The sequence below is a fragment of the Cyprinodon variegatus genome, unplaced genomic scaffold (genome assembly GCF_000732505.1).
Source record: "Cyprinodon variegatus isolate N-32 unplaced genomic scaffold, C_variegatus-1.0 Scaffold206, whole genome shotgun sequence".
In the NCBI taxonomy this organism is placed as follows: domain Eukaryota; kingdom Metazoa; phylum Chordata; class Actinopteri; order Cyprinodontiformes; family Cyprinodontidae; genus Cyprinodon; species Cyprinodon variegatus.
In genome coordinates this window covers 542,443-563,945 of record NW_015150659.1, presented here as the reverse complement: position 1 = coordinate 563,945, position 21,503 = coordinate 542,443, and the positions used below count along the sequence as shown (strand labels likewise).

General features: G+C 34.3%; 1 protein-coding gene across 2 annotated transcripts in view; it reads left to right on the top strand.

Annotated features, from left to right (window-relative positions):
- Positions 1-21,503, top strand: part of LOC107088099 (voltage-dependent T-type calcium channel subunit alpha-1H-like) — a 152,440-nt gene that overhangs the window by 119,541 nt on the left and 11,396 nt on the right. Inside the window, exons 21-33 of one of the 2 annotated variants that reach the window (XM_015380041.1) lie at positions 663-786; positions 1,915-1,983; positions 2,095-2,279; positions 3,283-3,409; positions 3,827-3,952; positions 4,284-4,373; positions 4,624-4,837; positions 7,848-7,999; positions 10,199-10,308; positions 14,489-14,622; positions 14,848-14,918; positions 15,392-15,470; positions 20,904-21,025. In XM_015380041.1, the coding sequence (XP_015235527.1) occupies positions 663-786; positions 1,915-1,983; positions 2,095-2,279; positions 3,283-3,409; positions 3,827-3,952; positions 4,284-4,373; positions 4,624-4,837; positions 7,848-7,999; positions 10,199-10,308; positions 14,489-14,622; positions 14,848-14,918; positions 15,392-15,470; positions 20,904-21,025 (1,603 nt within the window). The remainder of the gene's footprint in view (positions 1-662; positions 787-1,914; positions 1,984-2,094; positions 2,280-3,282; positions 3,410-3,826; positions 3,953-4,283; positions 4,374-4,623; positions 4,838-7,847; positions 8,000-10,198; positions 10,309-14,488; positions 14,623-14,847; positions 14,919-15,391; positions 15,471-20,903; positions 21,026-21,503) is intronic. The other variant, XM_015380042.1, reaches the window with a different exon arrangement.

Sequence of the window (21,503 nt, the reverse complement as noted above, 5' to 3'; positions counted from 1 at the left end):
TGGAGGAAACTTTTTCCAAAGGAATTCACAAAGCAGTCACTTTTGTAAACATTTTAAGCTGACTATATTAGGGAATTATTACATTCGTGATTAGCAGAAGTACTGTGGGATTACATAAACAACATTGGATTTACATTTTCAGCTTCCTAGTTGTTTGCTCAGATTTCAACCCTCTGATAGAATTGAAAAGGGCAGACCTGTGTCAACATACAGAATAAAATATACAATTTCCTTTTATTCTCAAAAAAATTCCTTATCTCTTTAATAATGTTGAAACTGGCTAACATCAAAGCCATACCAAAGATGGTTGGTATGGTTGATAAGCCAAAACAACATTGACAATGTGGTAGGATAATGCAAATGCATGCAATACAAGGCATTCAATGTTGGAAAAAAAAAACATCAGATTTTTCTGTTACTTCTTAAATATAAAGATGATATTGCCTGAATCTAGTCACCTTCCAATTTTATGTGAATTTAGCCTTTTAACACAAATAAAGGAATTTAATATATTCAGATTGTTATTAATGTTGTTGACCTTTATTTTTTTTTACAAATTTGTTTCTAGTTTAGGTGTAAATTCTTGTTTTATTTCGTACAAATGTTTGGTTTATATGTCAGAACCACAGAAGGTATTTTTATATGACTCTGTGTCTGTTTAGAGTCCGTATGTGGTGCCAAGCGGTGATCACTCACAAATTGTTCGACCATGTGGTTCTGGTTTTCATCTTTCTCAACTGCATCACTATCGCTCTGGAGAGGCCTGATATACAGATTCATAGCACGGTGAGCCAAAGACAAGCATGGCTTACATAATTGCTTTTATACACACAGTCCACTCTTCTTATTTTAGACAGTGTATTTCATACAGTCAGCCTTCTCTTAGGCTATGTTCCCACTGCAGGCAAATGCAGCCCAAATAGGACCCTTTTTGCCCATATGTAGCTCTTATTTGACTTTTTAATGGCAGTCAGAACGGCCAAATTCCGATCTTTTCACCTCCCAAAATATCCAGAATTTTGTCACTTCCATATGAGGTACAGATTCAGATATGTTTTCAATAGTTTTCAAAGCGTTTGCAGTTTGCATTTCATCTGACGTTTATGTCATCCAAGCTCTTACTATTCATTCATACAGACTCCTTTCCAGCACAGCTGTCACTGCTGCACAAAAACACAATAGTCAGTTTCTTTTTTTTTTCTTTTTTTTTTCTTTTTGTTCCCATTATTCAACAACTTATGATAACACAGAGATGCTGACATTTACTATTACTTCTATAAACAGTGTGCTGCTGTATGATGTCTAAGCTGTCCCTCTGCGCATGCAGGTCAGGTTGGGGCTGTGAAACATTCAGACTAGAGTCTGATAACGGCAGTGTTTAAATGGTCCTCTGAACGACCATGCTGAAAAAAAGGGGATTTCAACAAGAAAATAGAAATTGAGCCTCAAAACCTGCAGTGTGAATGTAGTTTTACATTTGAGGTGTCTAAATTTGTGAATTACTGATGAAATAAACAAAAAAAGTTTATGTTTTGATTTTAAATTTGGTTTTTATATACACCCTAAAAATATGTTTAGCCATAAAAGGAGTTTCTTGTGTGATGCTATTTTTTTTTTAACTATGTTTACATAGTGATGTTTACAAAGCATATATCCTGTTTATATAGCTAAAGGTGTCATATATTTTATTGATATCAAAAAAGCTAATTACATCCCATGAAAAAATAGTTTGTAGTTTTTAAACCTGTGACAGTGATTGCTTATCTTAATAAAGCCCTAAACTTGCAAATAAGTTTTTTTTACGTAAAAAGAAATGAAAATGATTAAGCTTTCTAGAGCAGAAAGTCTCTGCTTCCTAAAAGTCTTTTTTCGGTTAATGTATACGTGGATTGAATATTTCTTTTTTCCATTTAGGAGCGAGTGTTTCTAAGTGTGTCCAACTATATTTTCACTGTGATCTTCCTGGCAGAGATGGCAGTCAAGGTAAACATTAGCAGCCCTACTTTCATGTGTTAATAAAACCTTACAGCGGTGCAAAAATCTAAAGGTAAAGTTGAAACCTGTAATTGCGTACCCCTTAAAATCTTTGTGCAGGTTGTAGCTCTTGGTTTCTGTTTCGGGGATCAGAGCTACCTTAAGTCAAGTTGGAACATTTTGGATGGAGTTTTGGTTTTTGTGTCCATGGTGGACATCCTGGTCTCTCTGGCCTACACTGGTACCAACAGGATCCTGGGGATTCTCAGAGTCCTTCGTCTTCTACGCACCCTTCGCCCTCTAAGGTACAGTGAAATTACTTGCTTGTACTGTGGGAAATACATTCAGGATTCTGTAATAATTTCATTCTTTGAGGTGAACAAATATACATAAATAATTTCCTAACCTTTTTTAAATTCCATATTAAAATGACCCTGTGCAGTTCAACTACTGATCAAGCAAAGCTGTTTGAGGGAAAATGCAGAAAGATCAAATAAGCTGTAATGCACTGAGGGTATTATAGTCTTCACTAATGAACTAATAATCAAATTAACCTCTATTTAATTCATTTTCAACACTTAGTCTCAAGTTCACAACTGCAACTTCATCTGTCCTGAAGGGATATTGCTCATAGTTGCTCATTTACATTCTTTAGTCACAGTCTACACTGAGAGAGTTAGGTAGGAGAAGGGTACAAAGAAATACAGAACACTGAATGAATACCATGATACAGGAAGTAAAGACATTAATGGTACAATACAAAAAACTTTAGAGTTTTCTTTGAAAGTGATAAAAAAAAAAAGTCCTGCATCATCATTTAGCCTCAAATGTGATTGGATTTAATTAAACAAAAATCTAATTTTTAGTTTTAATTCTAATGGGCATGTTTGGCTCAGCAAAACAGCACTGCATTTCTTGACAATGCATCATGCATCGGGGTTACCCTGACTTGTGTTGTCTCATGAAGTTTTGATACTGGTGGCTTTTCCAAAAAGATAGATAGCTATTTCATTCAGCCTCAATATGAGTCAACTAAAGACTTCTTTGAATGAAAAATTTAAGATTAAGACAGAACCAAACTTGATTTAACATGATTTGAGAAGGTTAACAAGGCAGAATGTGGAAATATTGCCATATCTGTAATGACATCAACTCCTAAAGCAAGAATGTCCACAGAAACCAAATGAAAAAACAAAGCCTTTTTTAATGGACATTCATTGTCTGTTTCCATTATTATAATTCATTGATATGAACTGCTACTACTCTGTTCAACTTGTTTCTGCCTAAGTGTATGACTGTGCATTCCAGGGTTATCAGCCGTGCCCCAGGACTGAAGCTGGTTGTGGAGACACTCATCACATCTCTTAGACCTATTGGGAACATTGTGTTGATCTGCTGCGCCTTCTTCATTGTGTTTGGAATCTTGGGGGTCCAGGTAATTTAAAATGAACCAGCTGCAAAACCTACACGAATTATGCCTACTTATTACTCCTCTATCCTAAGCTGTTTTACTCATTTTTGCTTAATTTCAATGCTAAGCAGAGCAAATGGGAACATAGCTTTAGGTAATTGTAAAGTATCTGAAATCTTTGAATCTTCATCAAGGATGCCAGTTTGAAATTTAAACAGCAAGATTATATGTTAAAAAAAAACATTATGTTAAAAAAAGCATTATGATCCTAAGTCCTTATATATTACTTTAGCACCACTTATCAGCTGAACCATGACGTCTTGTGAAAAGTGCTGTTATTGTTGACATTATTGGCTAAATCCACCTCAGATCATTGATACATGATGATTATATTTTCTTTAAGATGTTTGACTTTTCAAGTTTTTGCCTATTTCTTTTTAGCTGTTCAAAGGAAAGTTTTACCACTGTGAGGGTCTGGACACCAGGAACATCACAAACAAGTCAGACTGTCTACAGGCCAACTACAAGTGGATCCGAAGGAAGTACAATTTTGACAACTTGATTCAGGTGTGAATGAATGAAATGAGTAATATAGCATGAAACATATACTGTATAATTAATCTTAAAAATCAGCACAGGTATTTTTCTTTTTTTTTGTTTTGTTTTACTGTAAACTTTTTCTCATAGAATTTTACTTTTATTAATGTAGGAATGCTGGACAATAATGTTTCTTTCACTGCGACAGTATAAAGCTTTTAATGACTTTTTTCATAATATGCATATTTCAGTCACACTAAAACATGAGCCTTGCTCGATTTATTTTTGCACTTTCAAAGAAAAGTCATTTTAAGCAGAGAATGTCTGATAAATTTTAACAGTTTTTTTGTTTTGTCTCCAGGCTTTGATGTCTTTGTTTGTACTGTCATGTAAAGATGGCTGGGTCAACATTATGTACGATGGACTGGATGCAGTTGGGGTCGATCAGCAGGTAGGCCTTTACATTTTATCTGCAGTACACTGCTAAATGCAGAGGCTCTTTTAACATATGTGCCCTGCTTCCACTGCACTTCCCTCTAAGTCATTTTTCATATTCTCAAACTTTAAAACTTGTATAGACTGACAACTTAACCACATTTATTAATCAAATCATTGTATTATGTATATCTTGTTGTAAATATCTTTTCATATAAAATTTTTTTAATTTGAAAGTTAATGTCCTTTTTCTTCCCTCTCTTTAGCCTGTGAGGAACCACAACCCCTGGATGCTGCTCTACTTCATCTCCTTCCTGCTGATTGTCAGTTTCTTCGTTCTCAACATGTTTGTTGGAGTGGTTGTGGAAAACTTCCACAAGTGCCGGCAGGACCAGGAGGAGGAGGAGGCCCGTTTACGAGAGGAGAAGAGGCTCAAAATGATAGATAAAAAGCGCAGGAGTAAGGAGAATGGAGGGGCTGGTCGGTAGTCTATTTTTCTGAGCACTGCCTGCTTTCAGAGCTTGAAAGAAAAAAAAAAAAAAAACATTTAAAAGAAATCCTAAAAAAAAAAGGGTTATGAAAAGAAAATGACAACTGGAATGGGGAACAGATTATAAGACTGGCTGGCTCACACATGATATAATTTATCAATGTTTTAGGGTGTCGGCTATGCCAATCTAATGCATGTAACAGCATGACTGCAGCCCAACCCTGAACCTTCCTTTACCCTGCATGGAATAAAGAACCAAAATTTCAATTCTAAATTTTAAATCAAATTCAACATGTGTATCACTTTCGTCTAATTTAAATCAGAGGAACATTTTGCATGTGCAGTAATCAGTTTCTTGGTACACCCCTGAAAATTTTTATCTGGTAAAAATTTTCCTCCTTGAATTGCCTTTATCCCTCCATTTCCTTCCAATGCATGTGTACAACCCTGAGATACCTCTTGACTCTGGTAGAAAAAAAGATATTTACTCCAAACATGCTTTGACTGGCAGACTCAGAAACATAGCAGACGCTTTGGCTGCTAACTATTAATCACTTCGGTAATATCTTAAGCAATGGAGCTGTTTAAACATTTAAGTTTCAGCTTTAATAAAAGTACAGATCAAAGTACAATAGCAACATAGATCTATACCAAAATTGTAGAATAGCTGAGCTGTTTGCACATAGTAATGCTTCCTAATAGTATTGTGACAGACAAAAATATATATAATTGCAAAGCAGAAGAAAAAAGAGATAAGGAGTACCTTGTATTTGCCTTCAGCCCGGTTCATCAATTATTTGACAAACTGGAACTCTTGCACATTCTATGTATTTCAGCTGAGTAAGGTAATATATAACAGCTTTCATGACAAAATTCCAGCTTCATTTAAGTGTGAATTTTAAATGGGCCGTATAATCTGATAAATCTACAGTGCATGTTCTAAACTTTAAACTGAACTTACGGGTGTATGTTTAGGGTTTTTGTGCTGTTAGAAAAATGAACTACTGCCCTTCAGAAGTTTCTAACAGATCTCTAGCAATTTCTCTTCCAGGATTATTCAGTATTTAGCATAATTTCAAGACAGGTTTAATATTTTACTGATTTTAATTGGTGGTTGTTTGTTTGTCTAGAATACACATGGTTTCACAATTCAGAGATGGAACTTGTCTTATGATCATTTATTTTTTGTCAAAATCTGTATTTTGAATTAGGTCTATGGAGGGACAATGGTAGAAACTACATACAAATAAGACATTTGGGTATTAAAAAAAAAGAGAAGATCTCCCTTTTTTGTTCCACTTTCCAATAATGCCCAGTGCGTGTTTTGGTTTGTCATATAAAACCCCAATAAATTAGGTTTTAACATTAAAAAATGTTGGGGGGAAACCCTGTGTCTACTTTTTAAGGCACTTTATCTAATCTTAGAGGAACATATGAAAGAAGATTGTGATGTGAATGGCAGAAGCCTTATCTTCTTTTAGTTTTGCCTAATCTTGCTTTGGAAAATCAAATATTTTAAAGAAATAGATCTATCCAGTGGGATGGAGGGGTCACTGTGATAAATAACTGCTTTTTACAAGATCAGTTCGCTCTCTGGACTGTCCTGAGTCCTAGATCCTTTCTTAAGGTCTGTTTGGTTTTTGTAGCCCCATATGTCTCCCATATGAGAGAGGACCAGGGTAGGTTGTTGGTTTTTGCCCTGTATCCATTTCTAGATTAATCTGACCTTGTGTTTCTTATCATTGTCTTCTAAAATACTAAATAACAATTTATGCCCAGTTTCCCAAAAGAAGAAAACAGTTTTATTTCAAATGCCGTGGCTTTTGAAAGATTTCATAAGGATATGCTCTCTAGGAAGGTTTCCATGGCAATTGGAAAAAAGAAAAAAGCCCTTGGCACACATACTTTTGAAATACAGGCATCATTGGATTTTTACATATTATCCTTTGTTTTTCACCCCACCGAGAACTGTTGCGTTTTTTTTACTGAAAGGCTCAATCTTAGTCCCACCTGACTAAGGAATGCATTTCCAGTTCCATCAAATTGAACAAATTTTCAAATTTGACAGTTATTTTCTTGGCATGCGTTTTAAAACATATAGTAAGCATGTAGAGTGAATAGAATAGAATAGAATAGAAAAGAATAGAATAGAACAAAAATTATGACGACTCTAACAGTAAGTGTTTAAAAATATTTTTACCATCCTATCATTGGATTGACTCTACAATGAAATGAAATCTTATGGTCAACATTTCACCTGGTGGCCAATGGAAAATATCAACCTTTCTGTCTATCAAATTTAAACTTAATAGATTGATACTTTTTAGAGGAATTATTATGAATGCCAATAATTGTAATATCTGGTATTCTGTGACATAATTTTCCCTCAGAAGAGTGTGCTCAATTTAAGGTTGAATTTTAATAAATGTTAAAATAGGAGATTGTAATTCATATCTCAGCAAAACATGAATTTATGTCAGAGATTTTAAAGCTTTATAAGGAATAAACAATCCACTGCTTTTTCTATTTATAGAGCATTTGTTTACTTAAACATTTTGTGTAAAAAAAGAACCTTCTTCAAAATATAAACATTCTTTGAAACCCTTTAACCAATAATCACACTTTAGTGTATTAGTTTAAATACATCTATAGCATATCAGCTATCATTTAAAGCTGTAATGTGCCACTTGAAAAAACAACATATTACTTTGTGAATAAAAGACGAGTCAACCTGTTACTTTCATGTCCTTTCATATTAGAAAACAGTCATGTGCACAGGTTTTTAGGTTTTGTGAAACTCCAAGAAGCATTAGGATTTTGGATTCAATTTAAGGCACAAAATACATTTTTATTGAAAATCGATTTAAAAATCATATTTTTACATCCTGAATAAAGTTATTGCCTCCCTGTGCACACGTCTGAACATGTGTCATTAAAGAGAACTGTTTTCTCTCATTTGCCTCTCTCACTGCTTCTGTCCTGTTTGTTTGTGTATTTCAGAGGCTAAACAGAGACCTTACTATGCCGACTACTCACCTTTGCGGCTGACCATCCACACTCTTTGCACAAGCCACTACCTGGACCTCTTCATCACCTTTATCATTTGCATTAATGTCTTCACAATGAGCATTGAGCATTACAATCAGCCACAGGTAATGTTTGCACCTGCACACAAATTAGCTTTTAATACATCTACACCATCTAACCTTTGTATTTCAAAAATGATGCCTCTTAAAAAATTTTTAAATGAATATCTGTTCAGTTCAGTCCTCTGCTAAACCTAAAAGCAGTGGAACTACAACCTACGGTACTGTGTTCTTTAACATAGTGGGCATTTCAGTTAAGCATAGTTAATATTTCAATATCCAGGCAAAACTAGGTTTCTTTAAAACTTATTGATATGTTTTAAAGAGTTGGGTAGAGTACCGAAAAATGGTACTTAATCAGAGTAGCACTACTTCATCATACTATTTTTACATACCGGTAAGTAAAATTAGCAAGTATCATTTAAAAAAAAATGCTCAAGTAAAAGTAAAAAAGTATTTGGTAAAAAGGGTATTCAAGTACTGAGTAACTGATCTATTTGCTACTCATGATAACAAAAGATTTGATATTTTTTAAATTATAAAACTTACAAAATCTCCAGTTACAGTACTATATGTAAGAATAGGTTAAGTTGCAGAATACTGTTTACTGTATTTCCTTCAAATAACATGGCAGACTCAGCAGATTGAATGAAAAAAAACATTTATTCAGTAAGCCTTAAGTACAAAAAGAAAGTGGTGCGATCAGACCAGAGGCAGTGGCTGCTGTGACTGCAGTGGATTCACATACAATTACTATACAAATCACACGGTAAAGTGGCCAGCGGTAAACTCCATGTGATGAAAGCGTTCACTGCTCCACTCTCACCTTGTGCTACTAGATAGAACTGCGATGTTGTCGAACAGCAGCACCGCATGGAGAGAGAGGAGCAGTGATCACTGAAGTTGAACAGAGCTGAACTTTTCTATGAAATTGTGACACGGCAACCGATCAGGGACTGTTTCTAGGTGAAGCTTTTTTCACTTAAAACCGAATACAGAGATAAATAATGGTAACAAAGGTAGAAAAAAGTAATGCTCTTAAGAGGTGTTTAGTTGGCTTTAAAAAAAAGACGTTTTAATATCCTAGAGGAACATTTAATCATTCTCACTTACCTCCAGCACAGAGCCAGTCTGTCGCTGCCCATGGTCCTGCCGAATCATCTAGACGAAGCTCTGGATAGACCAAAGTGGACTTTTTTTTCTGAACTGTTGGGTTTTTTCCAAAAATGTATGGTCCCCTAAGGCTATTCAAAAGTTTCTTATACTGAACAATTTAGCATTAGTCCATGATGCTTAGTTTTACCTGTGCTTTTTTTTGTGAAATGCCGACAGATAGCAAGATCCATCCATCCTTCCATCTTCTAACACGCTTAATCCCAAGTGGGGTCGTGAGGGGCACTGGTGCCTATCTCCAGTTGTCAATGGGCAGGACAGGTCGCCAGTCCATCGCAGGGCCAGATAGCGAGATCTTAACAGGAAATTATATGGGGTTACCATATAATTTCCTGTCAAAAACAACAGCAGCACATCTGATCTTTTGTTATTGTTTTTTTTTTTTTTTTACAAATGACAATTTAAAATGCACAAACCTGCACTAAAGAAGCGACGACCATTCATTCTATTTTCTGATTTTTTTTTCACGTCATTGGGATGTCAGCTTCATGCAGCTGAAGCTTCTCCTATTTGGTGATGCGATCCAGGGTGTAAACACAGTGCAACTGATATGCAGAGCTGTGAACTACCTGCGAGGCTCGTGGAAATCATTGCATTCACCGCCTCTGGTTTAAACGTACCATTAATGGTGCATATTTGTTTAGAACAAGCTTGCTTTCATTAAGTGAAGTCACTGACAATGGATGTAGTAGCCAGAAAATGTACTTAAGTAAGAGTAGTGCTATTTTATCATATTTAAGAATACTAGAGGAAACATGTAAAACACTTATTAAAATATACATGTTAAGAAAAGCTTAACTATTGTAATGGTAAAAACATGTTCTCAATTTTCAAAATTTAAATTCTAATTGAGAACACATAGTGTATATAATGTACCCTTAAATAGTTTAATATCCTTTTAAGTGATGCCTGTCTTTGGGGTTAACTGCATCTTTAAACCTAGTTACAACGTTTAAATTGTCTTGAAACTTGTTTTTGTAAACAAACTAATTTTTTTTTTTAAGATGTCAAATGAGTGCTTATGCGATAGTCAAAAAATGAAACGTATTTAATAAGTGGAACGACCATAATTGTCTGTTGGTATTTCTGCAGTATTTGGAGGAGGTTTTGAAGTACTGCAACTATGTTTTCACCATCATCTTCGTCATTGAGGCTTTGCTGAAACTTGTGGCCTTCGGCTTCCACAGGTTCTTCAAAGACAGGTAAGACAAACTGTATCAGTGTAAATATATATATATATATATATATATATATATATATATATATATATATATATATATGTATACACATTTTTCTGTTCCTTACATTTATTCCAGTGATACCATGATGGAACTATTTAATATCCGAATTGATGTCAATATTGCAGCTTTAAGTATTGACCAATACTGATACTGACCTCAAACAAGATCAGCAGAAAACATGCATTCTTGTATAACTCATCTTGTANATATATATATATATATATATATATATATATATATATATATATATATATATATATATATATGTGTGTGTGTATACACATTTTCCATTTTTCTGTGTTCTGATCCTTACATTTATTCTAGTGATATCATGATGGAACTTTTTAATATCCGAATTAATGTCAATATTGCAGCTTTAAGTATTGACCAATACTGATACTGACCTCAAACAAGATCAGCAGAAAACATGCATTCTTGTATAACTCATCTTGTAGTGTGGAAAGTTTAATATGGCTTGATAAGTGACAATTAATCAAACAGAGAATATTAGTTAACAACAATAGTTATGAGAACAACTGACCTTTACCAATATAGAATACAAAATCATTACATAAACTATGAACTAGATTTTTGTATTAGCCTGCTCATATAGCAGAGTTTAGATTTAGACTAATTCATCCCAATATTTTTCTCTTGGCTGAAAACAGATTCATTTTCAATATGAGATCAGAACATCACTAATTATTCCTCCATCCATCATGCGTTATACATTTTAAAACGTAATATCTTGATTGGAACTTGAATTTTATTCCACTTTCTTGGCCTCAGCTTTAGTAAAGTGCAGTCTCAACATGTTTGGTGAGGGTGTTCAACTTGTCTGAGGGCTAAATTTATGGCTTTCTCTTCCGAAGACATAAGTGGGTGGTCTACCCCTTAATTTAAATGCCTAGCTCACTGTTTACCATTAACGGTCTGGCAGAACTAATATTAGGTCTGTCTTCCATCCCCTGTTCTTCTTTTAGCTCTTTAAATATTGAAGGAAGTAGAGTTTATTACTTTGTTTATGCTTTCATGTCAGAGATTTCCAACCTGGGTCATTGTCACCCTAAGGAACGCATCAAGGATTAGAGGTGCATAGGGTTTTCTCTGCAGATGCTGCCAAAGTCAGTTTTAAACAACTGGTTTGTTGAAAAAAATGGATGAGTTTTGCACCATGGTGTTATGTAACTCTTTATTACTTTTATAGGGGCTAGTCATATACTATACCTGTGGAAATGACACATAATAAATCATCTTCAAATTAAACAATGTACACCAAGTATTCATCCTGATAGTGTTGAACTTTGCCTCTCTTTTCCCAGCTCTGTTGAGAGTTGGTGACTTTCTGGGCCCTATAGGTTCCTTGTTTACACTGTGCACATGCACAGTTTAGTACCATCAGTCACATGGTCTTTTTCATTGTAATTGCATAGAGTGTTCAAGCTTACTAACAAATAAAGCAAAGACAAAGTATAAAGCACAGAGTTAAAATATTAGAAGCCAACGGGGCACCATATTTTTTTTTAGAAAGCCTTTATTAGGAACCAGAGTAAGGTACTGCTATAGAAATTTTAAAAAACAATACAGCACAGAACTACTAAAAAAGTAACTACTTAAGTAAGCTTGATAATAGTAGTACCTGGGTTAGTTAATAGGCAAAGTAGCTAAGTAGTTTTGTGGTCTAAATTGTTAAAAAACTAAATCTGGAGATGACTTTCCTGTTATTGGAACCTGAAGTACAAGTAAGAGTTCAACTTTAAAATGTTTATATTGATTAATGAGTTCAATAATTAGCGAACTCAATGAATTTAATAAAAATAACTACAATATTTTCCGGACTATAGAGCGCACCTCACTGTATTATTATCGTGGAACATAAATGTCAAAATGTGTGAATTTGAGAATTATTGTTCTCTCTAATGCCTGGTGCTAGCATGTTCTTGTGCTAAATGAAAATGATCCCCCCTATTCTTTCATTTCCAACTTTGACTTCCCCCTCTGGTGGTTAGGAAAAATCCATAGAAATATATTATAAGCTGGATGGTTCAAAGCGTGCGAAAAAAGTAGCCACTTTTTGTCTGGAAAATATGGTACTTATCTTAAAACACTGATAGTGATCTACACCATTGTTATGTCTGTGTTTGGACAAGTAGAGACTAGACTGCTTAATATTTATGTATACAGTTAGATTATTTTGTTTTATATGTGTAAAAAAAGAACAATGAAGCAAACTAGATGCTTGTATATGTATGCAGATTAAAAGGTTTAGACTAGGTATAATGCTGAAAAATAATGCTTTTAAAGCCTTTCAACAAAAAATAAAACACAGTGATAAAATTAAACAGGAATCACGCAATCCTAGGGTAGAAAATAAACCCAGCAGGCCTGTACTTCTAGTATTTCTATGTGAACAATAACAGTATACCTTGCCAATATAAAATTAAGAGCAATGTTTTGGAAAAGCACTCGGTTGTAACTCAGCATTGTTGACTGGTGAGATGATGTGAGCTACTTAAGTTCTTTGGAGTAGCTTGGAACCGACTTGGATAAAGTATTTTTTCCCTGACATAATGATAAAACACAGAAACATTTAGAAAACCTTTCTGTCTTCCATAAGGTGCACCAACACCTAGAGTATGTATTTATAAATAACTCATTCTGGATTACTTTTTTTACACTTTTAAAATGTTTTAAAGGTTTTTATTATTTATTTAGACTTAGGAAGAATATCTATTTTTGAAAGAAACACTATCCTTTTAATAAAAAACTATCTTAGTCGCTCATATCATTATTATTTAACACCAGTAGTATTCCCAGCAAGTTATTTAGCATGCTTTACTGAAGTTTTAAGGATTTTTTTTTACTATAGAGTTGCTCTGAAATAAAGGAACTCTGCACATTACCTAACTCTTTAAGAGTAAGAATTTCTTTCTTCCTCCATTTACATTACTAAAATGACAAAATAATCATCAATGATACACAAATCTACATTTATATAAAAATGTTTTTTATGAACAGATCAAACAAAACCCTAGCAATGGTTTGCAAATGAAGGGAGAGGCAATACATGCACTTCACATTATCTCAAGGCTTATGTGCTAAAAGCACTTATGAATCTACCAACACATGTGCATATTGGTTAATCCTGATTAATCTGATGTATTCTATCTCTAAGAACAATAACAGTTAAAAAAGTATATGATTTGCCTACTTGAGCTAACAAAGAAAGGTCCCAAAAACTAGTTGGATTAAATATATCAAATATATATAATGGTAATTGCTGGCAGAGTATTTTTAGCTTGTTTATTTCCATAAAATAAAGTTAGGGATTCTTTCTATTTTTAGCTGATAAATGAGTAACAAAAAAAGTTAAAAAAAACAACATAAAAACCAACAAAGCAATGTAAAGTATTTCATTAAACTTTGTATCAATGTTTAACTATTGAAAAAACTAAAAAGTGTGATTTATAACAGCACTTAGTTCCTGATGGTCAATACTTTGTAGAACCATCTATCAGAGCCAAGTGATTTGGGATGTCTCTCTACCAACTTTGGACATAAAGACAAACACTGCTTATTCATTTTTTAATATTACACAGTTTTAATATAATTTAAGTCTGAACTTCTATTCAAATATTTGAATATTATGAGAATAAATATATTTTAATCAAGATTATTACATTATTTTACAGTTTTTTTAAGGGCCTTTAGGTTTACTCCTAAGTTAGTTTCCATCTATTTTAACATCAGCCATGATTAGCTTTCCTGTACGTGTTGCATCCACACATAATTCCACGTTTCACAGCAGGAAGGATGCTCTCAGTTTGTTGTGTGTTTTCACATTTTTCTTTGTTGATTCTAAATTTTATAAACTATGTATTATTTTCCATATAATTCCCATTTATTCCACAATGTGTTGAAACATATATAATATTCAAATATAGTGAAGTCTGAAGTTTTAATATGACAGAAAAAGAAGGTTGAAGGGTTGTAAATTTTTTGCAAGCTCCTATGCTGTCAAGTAATGAACATTTTATTTTTTGTATCATATATATATATATATATATATATATATATTTGTTACTTTATTGTTTTTTTGGGTTTGTTTTTGTCTTAATAATGCCTTTAAATGTATTTTTAGGTGGAATCAACTAGATGTTGGGATAGTTGCCTTGTCTATAATGGGTATCACTCTGGAAGAACTGAAGATGAAAGCTGCTTTGCCAATAAATCCTACCATCATCCGAATCATGAGAGTATTGAGGATTGCACGAGGTACATTCAAACATGCACAAAATAAAATCAAGGCTATATACTTTGTATTTAATTATTTAGTAGCATTGTTTGAAAAGACATCTTAGACTCCTTAAGATTTAAAATCACATCCTACCATCCCTCTGGTGTATTATAATGAGAAGGAAATTTTTATGCCAGTATTTTTAAGCATGCTGGCTGAAACTTGTAAAAACTACTTTAGATCTTCTTATGTGTTTCCTGCAGTGCTAAAACTTCTGAAGATGGCAAAAGGAATGAGAGCTCTGCTGGATACCGTCATGCAGGCGCTGCCACAGGTAAATAAGTACTATAGCGAGGTCTTAGACACAATTAGACCTTAGTTAGTCACATAACTTACAGAAGGACAAAAAAAGTATAATTTTTTACAGCTCTCCTCCTTGTTCTTATAAGGTAGTTGTTTTTTTCCCCTGCATGTTGTTAAGAAAAGAAGGATGTCTTTCTCTTATCATAGAACACAGTGTAACTGCAAGTAGTTTTATTCAAAGTTTGTTTGAGCAGCATTTTGAGCAGGTGTCCGCTTCTCTATTTGTAAAACATGTCAGACAGCAAAGAATCTATGTGCTAGGAAAGCATTCTTTTCAGTGTGGTCTCACCATAAATAAAGTCAAATATGTCGTGGATGCACTAGATTCAAGAAAACATTGAAATAAATCCTAATCCTTGAATCCCCTTGAGTTTCAAACAAGTAATATTTACACTGTCGTGCTGTGTGCGTAGAGGGGAGTCTAAACATGTGTACTGCTTCCAGGTGGGAAATCTTGGTCTCCTCTTCATGTTGCTCTTCTTCATCTACGCTGCTCTGGGAGTGGAGCTCTTTGGCAAACTGGGTCAGTCACACACACGTCTCAGTCAGAAAAACAACACACACTCACTGGTCTCCATGCTTCAGCGAAAAGTGGTTTAAGATCCCCTCAGTTTTACTGCAGTCACAGCTCAAAGTATATTTTTCCAGCTGAATCGTTTTTGTTGAATACTTACTCTGCCTCTCTACCACTCTGTTACATTATAGACCTTCTTTTTCTGTAGGAAGAACACATCCCATATGCATGATCATGTTTATATGCACACTGATAAGCCTGCTACATCCAGCTCATTTTCTGTGAGAGGATTAGCCACATCATTCATCCGGGATGAAAAATAGAAACAACTTGCTGATGACAGAGTATGCTTTCTGGGAAATGTCATTATACCGCCTGCTGCATACGCTGGAAGAAAATAATGTGTTTTCTAAAGTGAAAAAATAACCTCCCATTTTTTCATTTTATATTTTTTGTGACTCTTATATGGTCTGGGTTGCTGGCAAAACTCTGGATTTTTATGTAGATGCTTCTGAATTGTCTTAATATAAGCATTTGGTTTGTAAAAACCTTCATTGTACCTGTAGAGAATATAAAGGTTATGGCAAAAAACTGGCAAATCTGATCTTTACTGGGTTCTAAAAAAACTTAAACATTTGGAATGTTGTTAATCATCAGGACTTTTGAAGGAAACAATAAGAAACTCTACAAATATTTCAATGGCACCCACATTAAAGGAATACAAAGTCTTTAAGAAAACCGTTATGCTACGTTCACGCCAGAAGCGTTTTGGGCAACAAAAATGTGTCTGCTGCTTCATTTTTTTAAGCTTGTACACATTAAGGTCAGACACCCATCAAGAGCATCCTTAATGCTCCTGAAGTGCGTCCAGTAAAGTGTGTCCAGATGCATTGGATGCCTTTGCTGCTCCTACTGTATGTTCAATGGCAGAGAGCAGCTTTGCTATATTTGCTGTTATAAGTGGGTAAAAACTAGTTTTAATATTTTTTTAAGCGAGAAAGTAAACCTCAAAACATCATCTGTGCAGTTAGTTAATCAAGATTACAATCCTGCCTTGAAAATGTATTTTGCTGTCGGAGACGCTCAGACTGCCATGTACCATGACTGGGAATCTCCAGCAGCAGCTGGGGGGTTTCTGTTACTGTTAGTCGCAGAATATTTTAAGTTAATTTAGTCATTAATAAATTGTTTCAGAGTAGTGATGATAGCGATCTGCATCAGCAGGGCTGTGTCTGTCTCCCTGCTCTCGCCTGTGTCCAACCTGTCAGACATTTCGACATCTTTTTCTGAATTTTACATCGTAGCATGGCATAGACAATTCACGTTTGCAGTTTGAAGAACACCTGCTTGCTTCTGATGATTTCCTTTAGCTAACCAATGAGTGTTTGCGTTATCCGACTCATCCAATCACACTAGTTTTCACTAGATGTGGATGGCGGCAATGATCTGCATTGGATGGAGCAAATGACGTGAAATAAATATTTATAAACATTAAACCGAAGCCAAGAGTAACGAGTAAGGTTTGTTTTAAAAAATGTAAGGAATAGAAAGTAAAGATACTTGTGTGAAAATGTAATGACTAGAAGTCAGAAGTAGGAAGAAAAATAAGTAACGGTGTAAAGTATAGATACCCAAAAAGTGTACTTAAGTACAGTAACAAAGTATTTTTACTTCGTTACTCAACACCGCTGCTGCTCCTGCTGCTCGAGATGCGCTGCAGGACCTTTTGATGCGCCTCGATGTGTGTCAACCATTGACTTTGCATGGAAACCAGCTGCTTCTGCTGCTTTAATCGAGTGCGGCGTGAATGTAGCATTATGGAGGCGCATCCCACCCACTCCCATCATACTAGATCTCATTAGATTGTTGTTATTTTTTTCACATTTCAATTAAAGTTATATCATTAACAACAAATACTTGGATAAAGTGCTGATTTTTAGAAAGAAAGTTTCGATTACAAGCTGGCTGCTCTACCAACCTCTAACATGGAGCAAATATCACTTATAGCTACAGTGTGTAATAATTACAGGGATATACAGTGAGAAATGTAATATATTATACATAACTATGTTATTTATCATCATCTACGAGCTCAGCCTCTTAACCTTAATATTTGCGTTGCCTTAGAATTCGTTATTTATAATTACATAGGAGCGGGTCTCACAGCCATGGAGGCAGACATCTTTGCGCTACAGCAGCGCAGAGCCAACAAACTAGCGATTGCGAGATCGCCCATTACGCTATATATATATACGGTATATTTATTATCTTAAGTCTACATGAAATCTATACCCTACACAGACTAATGAAATACTATCTGTAAAATTATCTATGTAAACAAACCTCATCACTTGAGAAGGTAGGTGATGCGGACGTCGTGGAAGACATTTTGTCCCGTAACGCTCGCCGTACTGTTGGGGGGGAGATGTTCATGTTGCTGCGGTCTGCAGTCTGGACGTTAGATGTCGCTGAAAATTACACACTGTAGCTTTAAGACTTTTACAAAAATGTGTCTAATTTTTATTTATAGCTAGAGTAGTTGTATTGCAGTGGTAATATTAGTTTGTAAAATAAAAATAAGGTTTCTATTAGGTTATTCTTGTTTTGAAAGTAATTTTATAGATAATAATTTATCATTTGAAACTTTGATCCCTTGTATAGAGCATCACTTGTACATTGATTAAGTAGTATTCATCATCATCATCAACTTTGTTTTTATAGCTTTTTAAAACTGCTACAGCTGTAAACAAAGTCCTGAACATGGTTAAAATAATAAAAGACACATAAAAGAATAAAATGCTGCATAAAGTTATAAAATAAGGCATTACTGCTTTCTCTGTAGCTACATTTCTAACTTCTCGTTACAGCCAATTGCTCTCTTAACAATTTGTACATTTAGAAAAAGCTGCTACTTCTACAACATTTTTTTCAACACCTTGACTGAAAGAAAAAAAATTATAGATTATTTTTCAGTAAAGCAGATATAATTTGAAGGTTTCTGTATATTTTTATGCGCCATAAGGAAAAGTTGCAGCCCTGGAGGCTCAGAGTTTCCTGCAGAGATGTTTAAAGGAAATCCTAAAAAATACTTCGTTAGAAGTGGAGTTTTACAGGAATTAACTGTGTGTTTATCATGCCAGCAATGACATGTATGACTCAACATTGCTATAAAGGTCTTTTTCAGTACAGCAGATACCAAAGCTGTTTCATTTGATCCCCAAAACTAAATCTTATTAGTAATCTCTTTTGATCTACACCCAGATGAATCATCATCTCTGACACTGTCCTCATGCTGCTCCTGTGTGACTCATACAGAGGAAGGGAAATGAGGATCTCATTTTCTGCCAGAGAAATTGTAGATCCAATCTAAAAAAAAACCTTGCTGGGTGTCTTTTATTTCTTTCACAGAAATGGTTATAATTAAAAATAACCTCAGTGTGAAGCCAGATTCCGTTTTCCTTTTATTCAAAACTGTCTCAATCATTTTGTTGTTAAGTCCTCTTCGTTTTCTCCTTTGAACTGACAAAAAAGGGAAGATTCATCATTCATCTGACCCTCATTTGAAGCAGTTAAAGATATATTTTGGTTTCATTCTTTGTACAAAATAATTTGTTGTTTTTTTTCATTCAAAATCAACTCAAGGGCTCTATGTCCACCAAAGATGCATATTTTCCCTCATTCTGTTGTGTCCAACACTCAGCACCTCTCTCTCCTTAATTTATTTATATAGTTTAACCACATGGGTTTTACTGGTTTGGAATTGCCTATGCATTTTCCTAAATTAAGCCAGTAATGTTCAATTAAACATTAATTTACAGCACCAGCTGGTTTGTTATACATTCCCTCAAAAGGAAGGAAAAAAAATCAAAATTTGACTGGCTAAGCCATACTTTCTTTTTATAAAATCTATTTTTATTACTGTTTGAACCTTTAAGAGCTCTGAAGTAGAACAAGTTTGTAACATTCAATCCAATGTTTTTCTTTACCAGTTGTGTTTCTCGTGGAGTAATCCTTTTAAGTCTCATTCTGTGCTTATTTAAAAAAATAAAATATGGAAAATTATAAAATGTTTGCCTTAAATAAAGTTTTCTTGCTAATGTAAAATCAGTCATTAATCAGACGCGAGAACACAGGAGGATCTGGGACCCAAGTTTGTACTGTAAGATTGATTTAAGTCAAACCTTAAGTCAAGCTACAAAACACATCAGACATTACTGTCAACTTAAAAACAGGAGGCTTTATTTGTAGACTAGTATATTCCAATTTTAAGAAATTCATCTTTTGCTTTCCAAAAATATGTTTAGTCTTACAGTCATGCTCACATGACTTACGACTCCACTTAGACTCAAAATATGAGACTGAAGGCTTATGAATAATATCTGAAAGTAAGCCGGTATTTGTTGAACATTTGATGCTTCTCCTTTCACATAACTTTAATGAATAATAATGACTGGTTGTTATGGTAACACTGTGCATAGCATTTATGTACTAGTTATTACTTCTCTGGATTGTTCAGCAGTACATGCAATAGCAGCCATTCAACATGGCCCTTCCCAGTCAAATGCCAGCTGAATCGCAGCCCACTTCCCTGCAGCTCCCAGCAAAATCTCCTCCAACTTCCAGCCACTGGAGTGACCCCTCCTTCTCCTGGGTGTGCGTTTTTTTTACTCTGACTCCACCCTTTCACTGAATTACAGGGAGATGGCTCTTCTCCTCAGTTCTTAACATCCACAAATCATGACAGAAATAATATTTTAGTACAAAGATTGATGTTTAAAAAGGAATTGTAGGGGACCAGCCAAGGAAAGTTGGGACATTTTGAATGGCTACTATTTTACCAGTGACAGAGGTTATTGGTAATCTTGAATTTGGATGTTGTTGGGGTATTTTTTTTTACCTTTTACCTTTGGCTGTTGTTGGCTCACAAATTCCTGTTCTGTTCATGTTAGCTTTATAAAAGTGAATGTCAATGTTTTCCTAACGAAATTGTCTATTAAAAATGTTAAGTAAATTTAACCTACAATATATCCAAATTCTCAAATACTATTCTGATTCTAAAAAAAAAACAAAAAACTGACGTATTTGAATGTTTTTCAGAAATTCAGAAATGTTGGAATAACTGGTGTGAATCAGTTTCTTTCAATTTTCTCATAAGGCAAAAACATTTTATGGTTCTTAATGTAAAAATGTAATATATCTGCTTGTTTATGTTTATGTTCAGAAAAATTATCATTGTTTATGTGGGCCTAAGCATAGTGAAGCCTTGTATGTTAAAGAGATAACTTCAGTCATTAAAGACTTTAGGCTTGATAAAAAAAAACAAAAACAAAAAAAAACTCCTGTTATACATTGTTGATTTTACCTCTTTAGACTTTCAATCTTTGTGTAGAGTAATGCTGTCTTAATAATGTCAAAATATTTATTTTTGTCTCTGTTGATTAGAGTGCAGCGATAGCAACCCATGTGAGGGCCTAAGTCGTCACGCCACATTTGAGAATTTCGGGATGGCCTTCCTCACTTTGTTTCGAGTTTCCACAGGAGACAACTGGAACGGGATTATGAAAGTATGAACAAAGACATGCACACAAGGAGAACTCTCATACTTGATGACTAGATCATCTGAAAGCTCAGAGAGAGCGCTGACCTCTAAAACTAATTATGTGGAAGTAAAGCAGCTTAGAGCATGGCAATGTCAACAATTTAACATCTTTTCAATTTACCTGAAGTATCTAACTGAAATTGTTAAAAAGTTATGGTCTGATAAGAGAAGGTAATTTATGAAACATATTTGTTCATAAACTTTAAATATGTAAAATAGAAATCTTCATTCTTTCTGGTTAATAAGATTGTTTATACTTTAAGTGTTTGTTGATTAAAAAGGATGCTGACAAAAGTAGAAGATTGACAAAAGTAATTTCAAAATAATTTTTATAAGATAAGATCAATGCTTTACCCACACCTGGAAAAGATAACAGCCCCAATGCAAAAAAAAACCCATTGTGAATACAGATGAGAAAGAAGTTTTTATTATATTTTAATTGT